The 20,419-nt window shown below is 42.4% G+C and overlaps 1 protein-coding gene across 7 annotated transcripts in view; it reads left to right on the top strand.

Moving 5' to 3' along the window:
* Positions 1–280: 280 nt before the first annotated feature.
* Positions 281–20,419, top strand: part of DEAF1 (DEAF1 transcription factor) — a 44,089-nt gene continuing 23,950 nt past the window's right edge. For 6 of the 7 annotated variants that reach the window (XR_004645696.1, XR_004645695.1, XR_004645694.1 and 3 more), the window contains exons 1-9: positions 281–564; positions 2,937–3,034; positions 3,449–3,578; positions 5,629–5,775; positions 6,499–6,638; positions 7,504–7,569; positions 8,309–8,435; positions 10,584–10,712; positions 14,253–14,381. Coding sequence is in view for 4 of the 7 variants with exons in the window: in XM_034770409.1 (XP_034626300.1) it covers positions 303–564; positions 2,937–3,034; positions 3,449–3,578; positions 5,629–5,775; positions 6,499–6,638; positions 7,504–7,569; positions 8,309–8,435; positions 10,584–10,712; positions 14,253–14,381 (1,228 nt within the window). In the remaining 3 variants the exon portion in view is untranslated. The remainder of the gene's footprint in view (positions 565–2,936; positions 3,035–3,448; positions 3,579–5,628; positions 5,776–6,498; positions 6,639–7,503; positions 7,570–8,308; positions 8,436–10,583; positions 10,713–14,252; positions 14,382–20,419) is intronic. The other variant, XM_034770408.1, reaches the window with a different exon arrangement.

The following is a 20,419-nucleotide window of genomic DNA, read 5'->3' as shown; positions in this document are numbered from 1 at the left end:
CGCATTCGGGTCACCCGGGAGGGGCAGGGGATTCAGTCGAACTCAGCTCCTTCGCCTGCAGCGACATTCGGGCGAGCTCGGAGGGATTCGGTCAGGCTCGGAGCCGACACGGTACAGTTCGACTGCTCGCTCTCGGCAGTGCTCGGCTATTTTCGGAAGGACTCGGGATCGCTCGGGGAAACTCGGAGCACTGTGGGGTAGCGCCGCGCCCCGCCCGGGGATCTGAGAATCGAGCTCGTGTGAGATCGGAGAGGCTCGGGCCGGGCTCGGCTCCCGGCTACCGCCGCCTCGGGCGGGCTCGGATGGAGGACTCGGACTCGGCGGTGAAGCAGCTGGGCTTGGCCGAGGCGGCGGCGGTAGCGGCGGCGGCGGTGGCCGCAGCAGTGGCCGCGGAAGGATCCGAGCACCAGCGGGCGGAGGCGACGGGCTTGGAGGCGGAGCCTGAGGAGGAGGAGGCAGCGGCGCAGGTGACGGCGGTGACCGTGATGGCGGCGGATGCCGAACACATCGAGATGGGAGCCGAGTCCCTGCCGAGCGCGGACGAGGCTGCCGCCGCCTTCGCAGGTCAGAGCGCGGCGCATGCGCACAGAGCGCCGCGCGGGCGCGCCTTCCGCTCTGGCACGCGCTGCGGCCGGTACCGCCCCGCGCGCGCCGGGCCGGCCCTTCCCGCCGGTGAGCCGGGCCCCGGGTCAGCTACTCGAGGTCAGCCCCGCACCTCCCTCCCCCGCCTGGGGCGTCCCTGGACCAGCTCCCGGCAGGTCCCAGCGCTGGGGCTCGGGGCGAACCCGGGTCCTTCTGAGGGAAAGGGCCGCCTCGGTTCAGCTGCGCTGCTGGGTTTGACTTGCTGCTGTCCGCCGCTTTCCCCCATCCAGTCTGTTCCAGCCAGGGGGCTCGTTACCCACACGGTCAGCCTGCCACCACCCCCGTGCCTCTTGTCAGTGCCACAAGACCTGGCAGCCAGTCCTCCCAGGCCCCAGCCGAGATACACGGTTATCCTTGTTTTACAGCTGGGGAGCCAGACCGGTGAAGTAACTTATCCCAAGCCACACAGCAAATAAGTAGCAAATTCAGAATTAGCAGTAAATACTGTCAGACTCCCAACCTTTTGTTAAGGTTGCCAATTTTGGTTGGACTTATTCCTGGAGGTGTCATCACATGACATAGACTCCAGGATAATCCTACCTTTTGCTCAGTACTTCAGTCCACACTGCCTTCACAAAAACACTGAGGAGTCTGGTGGCACCTTAAAGACTAACAGATTTATTGGGGCATAAGCTTTCGTGGGTGAAAAACCCACTTCTTCAGATGCAGTGGCAACATCCTGCCTTCACAAGTAAACTATACACCTTTTTCCCCCTTGAGTAAGAGGCTTCTTTCTGCACATCAGATCTTGACTTTGACCTTCTGCTCACTGTGGGAGTTTTGCCTCCTCAAACAAATGCAAAATATTGGAGACAAGATCTGCCATGCAGCCAGGAGCAGAGATTTTAGCCCATGAATAGAATTTAGCTTGATAGAATTCAATTTTAATTTTTTACATAATTTCAGTGGTTAATATCAATGGTTTTTTTTTTAATCTATTCAGATTTTCATAGTTGTGAGAAATTAAGGGAGGGATCAGACAGTAATTGTTTAATGACAATATACATTGAGATTCAAAAAGTAAAGCTTTACAATCATTAACACAAAAATTGTGAACACCACACATCGAAGTATACAAAGTAAATATCCTTAAATTGTAATAAGCTGTTAAGCAGCATATTTCTTACTTTGCCTATTTGTAAATTACAATTATGCTTAAAATTTTTCATCAGTTTGTGTGTGAAAAGTAAAATCGATGTTTACCGATAAAAATCTAATACGTCCACGATTACCCATAATTAGCTCTCAATCTTGATGCACGGCTGTCTGGGTGTTGTTTTTCATGCCTTTCCATTCCCGGAATACAGAAATCTTTTTTTGGGTGTATGCCATAAAATATGGCAGCAGGATTCAACCTAAGTATTCTGTATGTGCTCTGAACAGCTGTTCCTTTACAAATTTTGTATGTATAATTCTAGCAGTGTCGGTCCCAGGATATTAGAGAGACAGGACCTGAAGAAGAGCTCTGTGTGGCTTGGAAGCTTGTCTCTCTTTTTGACCAACTTTTGTTGTAGGACTTACTTTGTGAAGCCCCACATATATACCATACAACACCCATCTTGATTCCCTTAGTTAAGAAGCTAAGTTTTCATAAGGGTTTGTATATATCTTGTACTTTATGCATAAACAGAAGTTGATATAAACCATGAGCATCTATTAGCTTATACCAATTTTTCTTTAAAAGCAAATTTTTATAGGCAGCAGCAGGAGAGAGACAATCTGGAAGACTTTCCATAACTAAATATGCTATCAAATTTTATGCATAATATAATTTTAAAAATTGGATACATTCTAGCTGATGTGCTAGTTGGTCTATCATGATATTATTGAAGTGGTAGCAATTAATATATAGACTGAGAGGCAGAGAGTCTGAGGTTTTCTCTTCCTTTTATCTTTAGGTTTGTAAGTCAATCCCCTTTTACAGTTCTCATGCACACTGAAGCAGCTTCATTTTTCCTCCTAGTTCATCACATGCTGTTAAATACTGTCTCAGCCTCAAGAGTGTTCAAATGATAAGCCCAAGCCAGTTTTGAAGATAGATAGCAATAATCAGAATGACATTTATTTCTAGTTTAGATTCTTTGAAAAGTTTTCCAGAGGTGACATCAGAAGTGAAGTTGGGAATGTCTTCTGTGGATGATCTTATTCTCAAGGAGGTGGGAAGGAGGACCTGGAAAAAAATTGGAAATCATATAGGGGAAAAAAGAACATAATTGTATTTTCTCCCCTTTTAGCTTTAATCAGGTTCTGTGGATACAGCAGTATATTAAGTTCACTTCTGTTTTATGTTGTAGAAGTGACAACAGTAACGGTAGCCAATGTGGGTGCCTCTGCAGACAATGTCTTTACTACATCGGTGGCAAATGCTGCATCTATATCTGGACATGTGCTGGTAAGTTAAGGGTTGTTGTTTTTTAATTCCTTTAGAATGTTGTGGACCCTATGCTGATAATGCCCTATGTAATGTCTCAGGGTAAGTACAACTCATGTTCAGGCTGTGTTAAGGTCAAAGTGGGACTCTTCATTACAACATGCAGGAATTTAGCAACATAATCAGCAATAAAGTTAAGTTACACAGCTAGCTCACTCTGAATATGTCCTCCCATGTAGCGCTGGTGAACTGAAGCATATAGCCTTGGATTCACTGTTCTGAGGCCAGAATTTGGTTGACTTAAAAGCACACACACCCATCTTAGCTACTCCCATGATGATTAGAGTTGTAGGGGTCCAGAGAGAAGAATCTGAGAGGCATAAAAATATCTGAGGTTTTAATTATATTAATTAAAACTCTTTATTTTTTTTGTAGTCTGGCAGAACAGCTCTTCAAATTGGGGACAGCTTGAATACAGAAAAAGCCACTCTGATAGTGGTTCACACAGATGGCAGCATTGTAGAAACCACCGGGCTGAAGGGACCCTCTGCACCTCTCACACCAGGTATAACACAATCCTGCTCTGTTTTTTAAGCATCACTCAGACGGGTTAGCTCTATATTTCCTATTCCTGTATTTAGAACTAGAAACTGTCTCGTGTAACTCTTTGAAATCATGTTATAAGCATTAACCGTCACCTCTTGAAATTCTGTTGGTAGATCCAAAAGCTAAGTACTTCCTGGGAGTAAAGGAAGATTATTTTCTCCCCATTTCTTCTATAAGAAATCTATTTCTTTCACTCATTCTTTGAGTTTGCTTTCGCAAGCACACTCAGAAAAATCTTGCTTTTTCTTTATTTTTCTCATGTTCACTTGTCTCTGCATTCCACCCAGGAAGATGAATTTTTCATTGTAACTATTGATATTGGAAAAGGATGGCAACACTGATAAATTCTGTCTCCTAGTTCTGGACTCATTTATATTTTAAACTTTGCAAATGGTCATGATTCCACCAAGACCTTCTGTTGACATTTGAATGTCAAGATAGCACTGTTTCTTTGTTTCTAAAGATTATTTCTTAATTCGAGTGTGTGCACTGGCAGCTGCAGTCTTCTTTCTGTGCACAAGGTGGCGCAACAGCTCTTTAACTTTGAAAGTCACATTTCCTAGAAACCTGATATGGAAAATACATAATATATCCATCCTCCCATAGCTATTGCAATTTTAAATGATTCAGATAAGAACTTAAGAACGGCCATACTGGGTCAGACCAATGGTCCATCTAGCCCAGTATCCTGTCTTCCAACAGTGGCTAATGCCAGTGTTTCAGAGGGAATGGAACAGAATAGGTAATCATCAAGTGATCCATTCCCAGCTTCTGGCAAACAGAGGCTAGGGACACCATCCCTGCCCATCCTGGCTAATAGACATTGATGGATCTATCCTCCATGAACTTATCTAGTTCTTTTTTGAACCCTGTTAGTGTCTTGGCTTTCACAACATCCTCTGGAAAGGAGTGCCACAGGTTGACTGTGTATTGTGTGAAGTAATGGGAGTTTCATCATTTTCTCAGGAGACTATTTCACTGTTCATTTGAATGTATCTGTTAAGATACATTTCCTAATGCACACATACAAAGTGGGAAATGACTGCCTAGGCAGTAGTACTGCAGAAAGGGATCTGGGGCTCACTGGATCACAAGCTAAATATGAGTCAACAATGTAACACTGTTCAAAAACAGCAAATCTCATTCTAGGATGTATCAGAAGGAATGTTGTAAGCAAGACACGTGAAGAAATTCTTCCACTCTACACTGTGTTGATTAGGCCTCAGCTGGAATATTGTGTCCAGTTCTGGGTGCCACATTTCAGAAACGAACAAACTGGAGAAAGTCCAGAGGAGAGCAACAGAATGATGAAAGGTCTAGAAAACATGACCTATGAGGGAAGAGTGAAAAAATTGGGTTTGTTTAATTTGGAAAAGAGAAGAGTGATGGGGGACACAACAGTTTTCAAACACATAAAAGGTTGTTACAAGGAGGAGGGTCAAAAATTGTTCTTGTTAACCTCTGAGGATAGGACAAGAAGCAATGTGCTTAAATTGCAGCAAGGGAAGTTTAGGTTGGACATTAGGAAAAACTTTCTAGCTGACAGGGTGGTTAAGCACTGGAACAAATTGCCTAGGGAGGCTGTGGACTCTCCAGTATTGGAGGTTTTTAAGAACAGATTAGACAAACACCTGCTAGGAATGGTCTAGTTATTAAGTAGTCTTGTCTTGAGTGCAGGGGACTGGACTAGGTAATCTGTTGCGGCCCCTTCCAGACCTACACTTCTGTGATTCTACAATTTAGCCTCCTTTATTTTCTTTCTGTTTTATAATGTTATACCTAACCAGGGCTCCTAGAAGCACCCTAAACAATCTCATTGGTCTGAAAGATGCTGTTAGCATACTCTAAATTAAATTATATGTCATTTAGTATGTTTCTCTGTTCATTATGGACAGTCACGAGCTGTCTGAGTTAATTGCATTACAGTCTGGGTGTCACAGATATTAAAAATCCAAAGCTGTGTTTGGTGGGCATTTAGTAAGTTTCATCTTTCTTTTCTTAACCCAAAGGTTCTCAGTCTCCTCCCACTCCCTTAACACCTGGCCAAGAAAAAAATGGCACAAAGTATAACTGGGACCCATCAGTGTATGACAGTGAACTCCCTGTGCGATGCCGGAATATCAGCGGAATCCTGTATAAAAACAGGCTTGGTTCAGGTAAAAAGGCCCTTCCTGCCTTCCACAAGAGAGGGACGGTGACTCGTACATCTTTGTTTGGTGTGTGCTTGTTTTAATTGTGCTGCTCTTAAAAACCTGTTATGAAGGGAGGGGAGAATTTCCAAGCCAGTCTTCTTCTTTTGGATATTGCTCTTCTTGGGTGCTTTGGCCTCTTGCTACCCCACTCTGTTCCTTTGGAGAGTAGGAAGTCTGACTCCCACACGGATTCTTTGGTTGTGTCAGAAGCTGAATCTTGACACAGCCGCAACTGGAGCTGTCTGCCTGCAGATTCAGGCATCTATGGCTGCCCTTTTGTTCACATATAGAAGCTTTTCTTCACAACCATAAAGGCTAGAAACTTAAAAATAAAAGTAAAGAAGAGCACTACTTCTGGAGAAGTTGATGGCATTTGTCTGGGAAAGCTTTGTACGTGCCACAGAGGAGTGCATTCTTCCAGCATGGATCTAGGTGCTAATAAGACTAGGATGTGGAGCAGCCTAAGCACACACAAATGAACAAGACGTGGTAAGCACTGGTTAATACAGCCAAGGTCTTAAATGAGTACAATTATTCTAATAGGGTGGGAACTACTAGACTAGTGTGCCAGATATTTACATGCTGTGGATTAACTGCTTCATCACCTGATGGTTTCAGTGCTTACATCTTCAGAAAAGTGAAAAAGTTATTCTTAACCACCAGATGCCTTCTCTTACCTTGTTTCAGGAGGCCGGGGCCGATGTATTAAGCAAGGGGAGAACTGGTACAGCCCCACTGAGTTTGAAGCCATGGCAGGAAGAGCCAGCAGCAAAGATTGGAAAAGAAGCATCCGCTATGCAGGGAGGCCACTGCAGTGCCTTATTCATGTAAGACCAAGCCTGTGCTTGTCTCTGCTCCAGGGGAAGGGATGGCAGTGTCTGATTCTCCAATGTCCTGGCCAAATGCTTGTGTTCTGTCAAAGGGATGAGTCGTGGGGTGGGGGGGAGAACACTGACCTAATCACAGGAGTATTAAAGAGAAATGATGTTACAACAGGGCACTTCATTAACAGTGATTTGGTTTTGCTGAGGACCAAGGGGTAGAACCCCTAGCCAGGTTCCCAAGTTAAGTCAGTCCAAATGTTTCTTAAGCTCAAAAAGGGTTATAGCTTTATTCCAGTTAGAAGCTACCATGGGATAAGTTCCAGCACTGAACTTCATGTGGCAGAAATGGGGAAATGATAGCCTTAAAGGCTCCCCACCTGCATTACCTCCTTCTAATTCTATAATCGGACCTCTTTTACTGTTGTTTGGCTGGGAACAAGTGGTTCCCTTGCTTTTTACTAGGTTACTCCAGATATTTTACATCCCATAGTGTTAGAAGGGAGGCCCATTCTTTATGGGCATTCTTTATGGGGCATTACTATTAAACAGATAATTGGGCAGAGGTCCTTTATACTGTTCTAAACACATTCACCTGCCCTTTGTCTTTGCTTTTGGAGTTCTTCTTCCCTTGGTATATTCCCCATCATTCCCTTTGTTTCTGAAGAGTTGTCCTTTCGTGGCTGAATACCCACTTCTTCGTCTGCATGCATCCGAAGAAGTGGGTATTCACCCACGAAAGCTCATGCTCCTATATGTCTGTTAGTCTATAAGGTGCCACAGGACTCTTTGCTGCTTTTGCTAGAGTATGTTCATGCTTTGGGTGGTTTGTAACTCTTTTAATGCTGTCCTGGTAACTTCCCAATTTCAGGATGGGATTTTAAATCCTCATGCTGCCTCATGCACTTGTGCTGCCTGCTGTGATGACATGACCTTGGTGAGTTGCAAGTTTACAGCCACTAATTTGAAAACTTTCAGTGTTGGCTTCATGTTTGAGTGATAATCAGTTAAGGTGTCACATGGCCATCAGAGTTTAAGTCATCAGCAACCTGAGACAGGAAGGGGTTGGGAGTGTTGTGGATGCAGTGTGCTTTGTTCATGACTAGAGTAAGGAAAGGGGTAATGAAATCCCTCTGTTTGAAGTTCAGAGTTGCTCCTTAGATAATGATGGTAAGATGCTGAGCCTGGGCCCTTTTAGCTGGAGCGGGCATTTTATGTGAAATGAGTGAGTAACATAATGGGGGTGGGAAGGCAGAGATTTTGTTGGTACAAGTGGGTATCTGATTTGGGGATATGCTCTTTGCTGACATTGGTGATATCTTAGCCTTCAGTTTTGACCATCTTTAGTGCTGACCATGGAGTGACACTACCAGCTGTATTGAAAGGCTTGAGATCAATAATACCTTAAATATTGTGCATCTTAACTGTTCTCTTTGGCCTGGAGAGAAGAAGCAAATATCTCTGCTGTAGTCTTAATTGGCACTTGACAAAACGCAGCAGCAGGGAGAGCCCAATGGTTTGTTAGCTCTGTGTTCCTCAGGAAGAGCTGCTTCATATAAAACAGTATGTTCCCAGCGGTGTCTGGAGAGTTAGAGCAAACATGGTTAAGTTGAAAAAGGACAAAGAGTCTTAATAAGAAAGCTCCTATAATAACTGCTCATTTTTCTTTCTCTCAGAGTGGCCCGGTACGATTGTTTGTCCCTTATAAAAGGCGAAAAAAGGAAAACGAGTTGCCGACAACTCCAGTGAAAAAGGACTCTCCCAAAAACATCACCCTGCTTCCTGCTACTGCTGCTACCACTTGTAAGTTCCCTTCTGGAATAGACCTGCCGGTTCTTTATTAGAGGAGCATTGTCATGATAGATAAATCGTATTTTGTCTTTTTTGCTCGATTTCCATATTAATGACATCTTAGAGAATCCAAATGGAAAGGCTTTAATAAATTTGATGGTTAGTTTAGCTTTGGTATGTCATTTTGATTGGACAGTGAAACTAGACTGGTCTGATTAGTCAGTTTCATTTCTTAGTTCTTGAGCATGAGCACAGTGTTGCAATAGTTGAGTTGCGAACTCAGTAGAAAAATGTTCAGTCTGTTTCTAAAGAAAACATTTTTTTAAGAATCTTGAAAACCTTTTGTGTTTGCTAAAACTTGGGTTGTATTTTTTTCTTGCTGCATGGGAAACCTGGATTTCCATTCCCATCCTTGTTTTTTGGTCCAGTAGGCCATCAAAAGCTTTGGAGCCCTGGCCTCGTTCCGTAGAGGTTAGAGGTAGATTTTCCAGAACTAGGTGCCTAACACCTGTTGATTTGACTTTCAGTGGGAGTTAAGCAATAGTACTTTGAAAATTTACCCCTTTGTGCTCTTCAGGAGACTCGGGTTCCATTCCTTATGCTGGTCTTTTGCTTTCCGAGAGCAGGCAGGGTCTGTATATTCAGCCTCACACTGTTTCTTGAGACATACTAAAAGAATCTAAGCTGCTGGAATGGTCTCTAATCTGGAAATTTTTAGTGAGAACTGCTGTATGGGCCATCTTCACCTTCAAACAGGTTTCTCAGAATATATTAAACTTAAGTCCTATCTAGATACCATGTAATCTTTCTGTATTTTGTTTCTCACTGTTTTCGATTACCAAGATACTTGTGTGAAAACAAAAGTTCATTTTTATAAACAGTCTGCTTCCATTTCCTGATACCTTCAATGATGTCATAGTTCAGTGTATGTGACTTTCCAGTCTCTTCCTGGTAGTGAAGTTTCAGCATTTGGATTGCAATATTACTGAATGAGTTGGCCAGGAAGGGACATTCCTGTATTGTCTGAAAGAAAATTTTTATTAGCCAAGAAAAATAGTTAACTGTCGAAAATATAGACAATAGCAGTATATGGCAATTAAATGGAAGTTTGGTTGAAATGTAAAGCAGTTCAATTTTAAGGGAAGAGGTCCAGAATTTGGGTTGATTCGATCTCTTGCAGAATCCTGCAGACTTCAGCCTCATGATCAAAGTCTTGTGCTCACGGGGTTCAGAAATTGGTTTTTGTTGATCAGTTTTGTTTTAAAAACACAACTGAACACAGGTTCTCTGGCTCTCTAACATGCGCAAATGAGCTTCTGAAATAAAGATGAACCTATTTGAATGTTACTAGTAGTAGCCACCATCTTGTAACCGGTCCTTGCAAGAATGAGTATCTGCAGCCATTTCTCAAACTTGTGTGTGTGTTTTTGTGAAAAGATCTATCTGAACATATAATAGGCACAGGAGTGAGTCCAAGATGGCAGGTGTGGTTCCTTTTCTTGAGCTTGATTAGGGGAGTTTAAAAAGATAGGTTTGTTTTAAGATCTTTCTAAACACCTTAGTCCACTGTCTTTGGAATTTTGGTATGGAAGGATTTTGTGGCTTTAGCGTTGCATATTGTTCGTTGTTTCAGAGTGGTGTTGGTCACCTTTTAAGGGAAATACGGTAATATTAGTCCAAATACCCAAAGTGTAGTGGAAGTATATTGAAGTGAGTCTAGTTTCTCAGACCAGTAATAGCTGCTCTCACTAAAGTTTCCATGAATTCGAGATCTGCCTTGTTGGATTTCCTAGCCCTGTTGCTTTATTTTCAGTTGGCTTCTGTGCTGCGGCATCAGTTGTGTAGTGATTTGAAATGATTGTAATGCAATAGGAATAAAACTGTGCAGGACTGATCTGGGCACCACACTTCAGAGATTAAAATGAGGCATAACTCTGGGAAGCTGATGTGTGCACAATGAATTCAGAAGCCAAAATGAGATTTTTGTTTCCATTTACCATTCTGTGCGATGGAGGTGTTATCCAAATATTGATAACACAGGTCAATTACTGATCTGTGAATTCTGTGACTTAGGATGATTCAGAACAGGGAGATCAACAGCTAAACAACCAAGGCTTCAGAGTTGAGCACTAATTATGAAAGTGCTTCTGCTATTTCCAGTCACCGTGACTCCTTCAGGACAGATCACTACTTCTGGTGCTCTGACCTTCGACCGTTCATCAACTGTGGAGGCCACAGCTATCATCTCAGAAAGTCCATCCCAGGGTGATGTATTCGCTGGCGCCACTGGTAAGTCTTCAAAACACACATGCAGTTTGCAGTAGTGACGTGTGGGGGGTTCTGAACTCCCTTTGCCAAAAGAGGAAGGGCTTTGAAAGCAGCTGTGAGACTTTTCTTCAAGGGCTTAACCAAAGGGTATAGATCATTCATTCTCTTTTCCTCAAAATGACATCCTCAGTTTGAAATCTTGTCAATTTCATAAAATAAGTTAAAAATATTGCATCCTCCTTGGTAATTTTTGTGTTTTTTACAGACACCTCTTCCACTTTTGTTTTCCTCTTCCCCTTTTACTCTGAAAAAACAACCCCCCAAAAGGGAAAACTGTTTGTGCAATGAAACTAACTGAATGAAAAATGCTGTCAGATCTCCAAAGTAAACTGAAAAAATAGAAATATTTCCCCCCTACTCTTTCAATGATAATTTAAGTATTACTTGAAGGCCCGCACAGTGGAAGGTAAAACAGTGTAATGAATTAATAGCTCATCTGGCAATTCAAATAGTTCTGAAGAAGGAACAAATACCAATGTTAAAAACATACCCAACAGTAGCATAGTGTCTCTTGCTTTAGAGTTTGAATTAAATAAAGTCCAAGTTGTGTATCCTGTAATTTTTTTTTAAAGTCTTCTTTCTATGTGTTTATTGTAAAACCTAAGGCGTTTTTTGCCTTCTCCTGCAGCATGGGGTCTGGGTCACTTGCAGTATTCTCTGGTATATCTCAATCATTTTCCTGCAATTTCAGGGGCCTTAGGCACTGGTACAACTTGGTCCCTCCTATACTCCGCATGTGTCACGTAATAGTCTAGTATTCTGTAATACATTAGTTTTAGTCTCATTTCAGTTGTTGGGTTTAGTGTGCGGGTGCTATACGATGTAGGTGGCCTGTGATATACAGGTCAGGCTAGATGATCTGGTGGTCCCTTCTGGCCTTAAACTCTGTGCCTCTAACCCAGTGGTTCTCAACCGTTCCAAACTACTGTACCCCTGTCAGGAGTCTGATTTGTCTTGCATACCCCCAAGTTTCACCTCACTTAAAAAGTTCTTGCTTACAAAATCAGACATAAAAATACAAAAGTGTCAGCATTTTACTGAAAAACTGCTGACTTCCTCATTTTACCATAGAATTCTAAAATAAATCAATTGGAATATAAATATTGTACTTACATTTCAGTGTATAGTATGTAGAGCAGTATAAACAAGTCATTGGCTTTATGAAATTTTAGTTTGTATTGACTTCGCTAGTGCTTTTTCTGTAGCCTGTTGTAAAACTAGGCAAATATCTAGATGAGTTGATGTACCCCCTGGAAGACCTCTGCGTGCCCCAAGAGGTACCTGTACCCCTGGTTGAGAACCACTGCTCTAACCTATGCACACTACCAGCCTGCAAATTACATACAAAAGGAATACAGTCTGAAGGCAAGTTCAGTGGAACTAAAGTTTTGTTTGTATTAACCTTGCAATGTGTAGAATAGTGACACTAAAATGTAGTTACCATACTATGAGCAAAACTTCTGAAAGGGCCTCAACCCACCCTCTGAATATCTGTTGAAGTCTTGTGTGTCCACTGTTTGTGCAAACAATTTTGCATGGCCAAGTTTTGGTGAGTGCAAAACTGGTATGGGACGTTTACTTTAAGATATAGAGGTATGGTGATAGAACATGGTGAGATAATGTTTGAGGGGCAGTGTGGTATAGAGGAGAGGGCACTGGAATGGGACACACAAGACCTGTGTCACTCCTGCTGGCCTGCTATGTGACCTTGGGCAAGTCATTTAACTGCTCTGTGCCTTAGTTTCCCCATCTGTACAATGGGGCTACTGATACTAGCCTCCTTTTGTAGAGTGCTGTGAGGTCTAATGATGACAAGTGCTATATGAGAGTGTATTATTTAAAGCATATTGAAAATGAAAAATATCGCTGCATATTGTTGCTGTTATAAGAGTTATTTATTCATAAGTGATTATTAGCTACTAGACTTTAACTTGATTTATGTACAGTGTACTGTACAACAGTTCTTTTCATATAACAGCCTTCATATGAAGCCCCACCAAATATTTTTTCCAGGGAGAGGTAGGCTAATGAACTGTAATGCACTGCAGTGGCTTTCAGATAGTTGGAGAGGAAACACTGTGCATAGAGGGAGTAGAACATAAGATAATGCAATCTGCCAGGAGAGATGTGAGTTTTGAGCTAGATTATGTATTTGGGCTTTATTAACTCTCTCTCCTATAGTTTAATACAGGCTTTTTGCCTTCTATGCAACATTGAGGTACACAGCATGAAAAGAGAAGGGAATGAGGAGACTAGGGTATTCCGAATCACTCTAGTACAGTGGTTCTCAGCCCGCCGGCTGTTTGCGGCCCAATCAGCACACAGCTGCGGCCCATGTGACATCAGGGCTATACAGGTGGTATATATTTTGTTTGGATGCGGCCCACATAACATGTAGAAAGCTGCATATGCGGCTCACAGTGGTAAATAGGATGAGAACCACTGCTCTAGTATATTGCAAACCTATTTAAGGTGTGGTGTGAGATTTCAGCACGTTGCTGTTCAGCTCCATGCTCGCTTACCAGTAGTTGTTTATGGCATAGTGTCTAGAACACAGAACGGGCAGCCAGGAGACCTGGGTTCTAGTGTCAGCCCTGCCTTAGAATTACTGTGTGACCTTGGGCAAGTCCTGAACATCTGTACTGTGCCATCTTTGAGAATCATAAAACCTTTATCAAGCATTTTGGAATCTTTGGATGATCTTGACAATATAGAAGTAAGTTTGGAGGGGAGGGGTGATAGTCTTTGTAGAAACCTTAAAAAGTGAAAGAGGAGACTCACATGGAGTAACAGTGGATGGACTCTTTGTCTGGCAGCAATGTCAAATTACCATAGGTAGCGAGTTATATGGGCCCGTGGGGCCCATGCTCCACCAATATTCATGAATGTGGGCCTGGCTCCACCAGTGTTTGGGCTTAAGTTTTCAGAACCACCCCGTCCATAGGATGGACCAGGGCAACCGCCCTGGGCCCTGCGCTTTGGGGAGCCCTGCACTTCAGGGGGACACGGGGTCCAGGGCAGCCTGAGGGTTTAGCGGGGGTCCTGGCGCCAGCAGCAGCAAGCGACCTAGCCCGCCCTGCTCCTGCTCCGCCCCCTCCCTGCCTCCATTCCACCCCTCCCCCAAGTGACGCCAGGAGCTGGCAGGGCGGGTTGGGGCTGGGTCGCTTGCTGCTGCCGGTGGCAGGCCCCCCGCTAACCCTCCAGGCTACCTTGGACCCCGCATCTCCCCAAAGCGCGGGGCCCCGCAAAGCGCGGGGCCCAGGGTGGTTGCCCTGGTCCCTCTTATGGACAGGATGGCTCTGCTTGGACCTGTTCTGGGCACCACCAAAAATTATACAAACCTGGCGCCCATGAAAATCACACCACTGTTTCCAGAAGCATTCATAATGCTTATAGTTACCACAGATTTTGGAAACCCAAGTCAATCTAAATACAAAAAATGTCAAAGCAATGTATAACAAGTGCTTTATGGGTTTATAATACCGTTCCTTCTTCCAATAGTTCAAGATACTACTGTCCAGCAACCTTGCCGTGTCAGCCATCCAGAACCTCACTATCCAAGTTATCAGGACAATTGTCAGATTTCACCTTTTCCAGAAGCTGCACTGCCAACTTCCCATCCCAAAATAGGTAAGTTTTGTCTCTCTAAAATAAGCCACAGTTTGCAGTACCTGCGCTTACCCCATAACCTCAACTTCTTCCTTAGCTAATGATCTTACAAAGAAGTAAATTTACTCCTATGTTCCTTAGCTGGACTAAAGTTAAGAATGGGAGAGGGCAGGAATCTGTTCTTTGTAGAAGGTTTTCCACTTCTTCCTTGAAACCTTAAGAACCTTGTTTGTTTGTTTGTATCACACAGGGTTACATTAAAATCCCACTTCCTAAATCTGATAGAGGTTTCTTTTAGCACCTTTTCACAGAGCTGTGTTTCGATGTTGTCAGCCAGGAGCTTTGCTAATTTTGACTAATAAAGTCCTGTATTTGAGGTACCCTTTCCCACTCTCCAAATACAAATCCACATGCAGCTATTTCCATTCCTTTCTGTGGATCAGCAGGTTTTCGGTCACCTTCCTGGGAGATTTTTCTTTTTTCCCCCAGGTATAATCTTATGATTCCATGCTCCCAAATCAATTCTCCATCCCTTGAGACTATGAGATGTATCATCCCAGAATGATATTTGTGGTTTAGCAGGTTTCACTGCAGATCAGGGATCTGTTCTGCTGAGGACAAAGCTGCAGAAGGCAAATCATGTTATGTTGAGAAGATGAGAATAAAGGTGCCAGATGTAAATCAGGCATTTAGTGACTTAACAAAGTTGAGGATAAGGTGGTTTGCTTTTTTGTTGTCTATTTTGCTGTATATTTTTTTCTGTAGGATTAATACGTTTTATCTCAGAAAGTTTACATAACTGCATTACTTGGAATGTGCAGTCTTGCCAAAGTTGTGTGTACGTACTTCCTGGTTTGGAAAGAGATGTAACCTTTGTTGGTATCTTACTGTGTATTGTGGGAGTTTTGGGGAGAACTGGTGGAGTTCTGTAGCAAATGCTACAAAGCTCTTTCCACATGACAACTGCGTTGTGTTAGACTGTCTCCCCGGTCAAAGTTCAAAAATAGTTTTGTAAAAACTTATTGTGCAGCTCTCTTTTAAACTGTGCTGGTTTCCTTAACTGGGCTTGAAAGTTGTAGTGTGGACAGAACGTTAGAATCAAACTTTAAAAAGAGAGCACAGTAGATTTTCCCTCAAAAAAAGCACACCCCTAAACTTGAGTTTTGCAGGCATAACAGGTGCATGCCCCTGCTCTGCCTCTTCTGAAAATCTAACCTTTAATGTCAGAGACAGACAACATGGGGGAGGTAATATCTTTTATTGGACCAACTTCTGTTGGTGAGAAAGAGAAGCTTTCGAGCTTACATAAATACCCGAAGAAGAGCTCTGTGTAAACTTGAAAGCTTGTACCTCACTCACCTTATCTCTCTAATATCCTGGTACTGACAGAGCTATAACAATATTGCACACTTTAATGTCCTCTTTGTTGAAAGAGGCACCCCAAAAAATCCTACATAACTGATAAATAGGTGTTTTTAAAAGTGATAGATTGGGACACTGCTTTCAATTTCATTGATGTTCACTGGACTGGGATTGCTTTCCATTGGGAGAAAGGAAAATAACAGTATTATTGCTTAAGAATAGGCCTTGTGCCGCCTAAATGTAGAGTAGTTCATGCTTATTGCTCAGTGAAACTATGCTGTGCCTTCTGACTTCTAAGAAGAAAAACACTGGCCCAGATCATTCCCTCTGCACTGAGTATGACCCCTTTTAGGATCCCCCTCCCAGCTCCCTGGAATTGTGGGAGTCATGCTGCTAAGGTTTCCTTTAGCTGCAGTGACCACATCAAAAAGTTCATACAGACTCAGGGATGTATTATTTTCACTTGATTTCTCCAAGTCTGGGCAGTGGACAAAGTGCATCTGCTGTCCGCTCCTATTCCTCTGGTCAGCGTGTCTCCATCCCCTTTCCCAGCATCAATCACAGAATGCACAGCGAAGCCTTTACAGACTCTGGAGTTGTAGGTGAGACATGTTAGAGACAGTATAGCAGAGGTAGCTGACCCTCTCCTTCCACATGGAAGGAGAGCGGTGCTTGTATGAAGGATTCCTTGTTTGCCTCACAAGCTATCTTCTGCACCAAAACAGCAGTTGTAAAACAGGGATTTGATTCAGTAAAACTTGACACATAGTCAACCTGTCAAGAGAAGCTCAACCTGTCAAAAGCAAACTGGGAGTTACACAGATTGATAACTGTGATGCACTTAGTGCCTTTTAACCAGTTCCTCAGGAATGGCAACTGACAGGTTTTGTGATATATCTGAAGACTGGGGAAGGTGTTTACTGGATTTGAAAGAGAGAGAGCTATTTCCAAAACATTGCAACTATGCAGCTTGGGAGCAGCATACGTTTTCTAGGTATAAAGTCTAAATTCTTGGCTGATAACCTTTTATTTTCCCAAAATGTGTATTCTCTAGTGCACTCAGTGCAATATAATGCATAGGTACTAGGGTCCTTCCATACAGCACTAATGACCCGATGCCAGCGTAGCAATAATTTTTTTTAGTGGATGTAGGATAAGATCTGAATATGACTGACTTATGCCATTTATATACACCCCTACCCCAATATAACATGACCCGATATAACACAAATTCGGATATAACACGGTAAAGCAGTGCTCCGGGGGGCTGCGCATTCCGGTGGATCAAAAAAGTTGGATATAACGTGGTTTCACCTATAACGCAGTAAGATTTTTTGGCTCCCGAGGATAGCGTTATATCGAGGTAGAGGCGTATTTGTCTTCTGAAGTCAACGTGATTATAGTATTTTGTACAGAAAAAAAGATTTATTTTCTACTGATTATTTCCAAAAATTAGCACAAATCTTATGAACTGCAATGTTTTGTCTTACTAGTTCCGATAATCAGTACAGAAGAGTTCTGGTAAAGTAGATAACCAAAGTATGAATTCTTGTGCTATCTATCAAGAAACTTAACCAGTCTTTGTTTAAACAGAATTACACTGTATTAGCAAAACAACTTTCCATCTGTACTGCTTTAAAGTATCTGTCTGAAAGAATGGCAAAATTTTTTATGTGATCTAAACATATCCCTCCTTCACAATGTTTATGACTCTTGAATTCCTGTTCTCGTTGCTGGGACAGATCTTGGTTTGAAAATAATTGAATATGTAGATCCTGATTGTACTGACAAGTAAGGTGGCATCCTACAGATGCTGTGTGTCCTACACTTCAGTGGAAGTTTTTCTAATATATTAATTTTAGTGTGGCTTATCATTGATAGGTATTGTGGAAAAGCTGTGTACATGGTGGGATTTCAAGAAAGAGCTTAGTCACTAAATGTTGGCAAAACGCTTTATGCTCATAGAGCTTGTGCCTATTGAAATTAAGGGGAGATATGCTGCTGCTATTTATATATATTGCAGTAGCATCTAGAGGCCCCAACTGAGACCAGGCTTCAGTGGGAGCAGGAGTGGGCCCGTAGGGTTCCATAGAGCCATTCTGCATAAGAATTGGTAAGGAATATATTGATCACTGGAATGCAGATTTCCATTGGAGTAAGTGGTTGATATCTTTCACTGAAAGGTGAATTTAAATTTATTGTTTAAGAGTCTGGCCCCGTCTCAAACTTCAGCCATTTTTCCTGTAACTGGGAAACGTGTAATAGCACTTTGCACTTTTCTATTGTCTGAGATATCCTCTGAGTATCTTAAAGCATTTTACAAACAAATAACCCTTACAATACCCTATGAGCTCGGAAAGTGTTATCATTTTATAGATGTGGAAAACTGTGTTTAAATGACTTGTCCAGTCACATGACAAATTAGTGGCAGAACCAGGACTAAGAACCCAGAATGCCTTACTCCCACAACTATGCCCTTCATCCTCCTTCTAACTAGTCTATAGCCTATGGTAGGCTTGGATGGGTGCAATTTAAAACCAAAATTAATAAGCAATTGAGAAATCACATCTAAGCATGCTCAGTGGGTTTCTGAATGCTTTATATAATTATTTGCTGCAACATTAATACAACATTAAGTTAACTTTTACATTCAGGTATAAAGAGTGGTCTCTAATACTGATCTCTTCCACTTAATCTTACATGTCACTTGTAACAGACAGAAGTGTTGGGTTGTTCTAAGTTCATGGTGTCCCTTTAAAACAGCGGTCCCCAAATTGTGGGACATCTCCCCCCCCCCCCCCAGGGGTCACAGAGGACCATTCTGGGGGACACAGCAGGGCCTGAGCCAGCCCCCATGGGGGACGGGGAGGGAGAGCCACCAACCCTGTTCAGCCCCCGGCCTTGGCCGCAGCTGCTAGCCTCCACCACAGCCTGGCCGCCTCAGCCCCTGTCCAAGTCTCCGTTCCCAGCCCCAGCTCCAGCTGCCTTACCCCTGTCCATGTCCAGTTCCTCCCCACCCCCCTGGCAGTCATGGAGTGCAGACAGGAGTAAGGGGGGCACTACCCTGAAAAGTTTGGGGGCCACTGCTTTAAAATGAAGCTGAACAACAAGCATACAGTAGGCAAGTACTCTGCTCTGGCTGGTTGCTGCATTAGATGTCCTAATGGGCCTTTTGCTTCTCTAATTTCTGATTCTATGAAGCCATTCAGGAAGGAGTCAAATGAACGTGTATTCATGTGGCATCTAATGAAATGCTGAGGTTATTGACAGTCGGGAGCTGAAGGCGAACAGTTTTTAAGCCCTTTTATTAATTCTCTTATGTTCCAAGAAATGGATATGTAAATACAGAAATGAGCCGGGCAGCTTGTAAGCCAGAAGGAAAAATTAATTTCCTCTTCCCTTTTTAACCCTCATCAGGCCTTTCTGTTTTTTAGTGCTTTTATCAGATAAATTGAAGTCCACGTTACAAAGCAAAGATTTGATAACATAATTACTAGGCCACTCATATTCTTCAATATTTGCTTTCTATTTTGACAGAAGTTTGGCTTTGGCAGAGTGTGATGGCACAGATATTTCAGGACAGGAAGCATGTCTGCAATGCCTGTATTCACTTGTTTTGGAGTTGTGGCCTGTAATACAAGATATTACAATAACAATATTTTTAAAGTGAGGCTAGGCCTCTGCTGATCGGTTTGTAAGCATGTGAGAATTTTTGTTAACTGTGAAATGATTCAGTTAGATGGCTAACTTGTGTGCATTGGGATAACTTTTTAATACATCTTTCCAGACAGATTTTGATTCTCTTTAATCCCGAAGTAGCATATGACATTTTATAGCTTCACTTTGCACTACCGGGTGGAGCAATGCGATAAATTTCTGCTCTGTCAAAAATAAAATTTAAATCTTTGCTTCTCTTTCAGGGCTTGAGTCTATTGATTAAATATTGGTCTTTTCACAAAGGAAGTGAATGAAGTTTGTAAACATTTACTGGCATTTACCGAGTCTTATGCTAACACTGAGAGAGCACAAATACTTCCTATTAGATAGTGTTATCAAATGTCAAACTGTAGTCCTTATTGTGTAGAAAATCCAGCATTGGAAGAAGTTGTTGGCAAACAATCTCTTATGAAAGAGGGCAGGTCTCCTTTCTATCTCTAAATACAAATAGTACTGTGATTATAGTGTGCAAACATCTGTTTAATTTACTGTCTTAATAAGGGCTTTAGGGCAAAATGTCAGTTATCTGCTTCATGTTCCTACATTTGCAGTGCTACCTGTCAGTAAAGGTCACCTGTCCAACATACCATATCATACAGTTGGCTACTTCTGGTTTTCAGGAAGTACTAACCTCATCTAAATTCATGACAAGATTTGTCTTGCTCTTGCTGTTTGTATATCAAGTGATAAATTATGACTGAAAATTGCTAACATGTTATTACATTTATTTCAATCCCTGATTTACTGAATATTCAGTATTCAATGCAGTGAAATCACTTTTCTTGGCAAGAACTTCACTAAGCCGAGGTTCACTACAATCAAAACTGCATTTCACACATTGCTGCAGTTTACTGAAGCAATTGAGGACTTTCAGTTTACTTCAGTACAGCCCCAGTTCAGGAAAGCACATAAACCCATCCCTATTCAGGACAGCATTTAAGCTTGTGCTTACTTTGAAGTATGTGTTTGGGGCAGTGGTT

The sequence above is a fragment of the Trachemys scripta genome, chromosome 4 (genome assembly GCF_013100865.1).
Source record: "Trachemys scripta elegans isolate TJP31775 chromosome 4, CAS_Tse_1.0, whole genome shotgun sequence".
NCBI classification, from domain to species: Eukaryota; Metazoa; Chordata; order Testudines; family Emydidae; genus Trachemys; species Trachemys scripta.
This window is presented reverse-complemented; position numbering and strand designations above follow the sequence as displayed.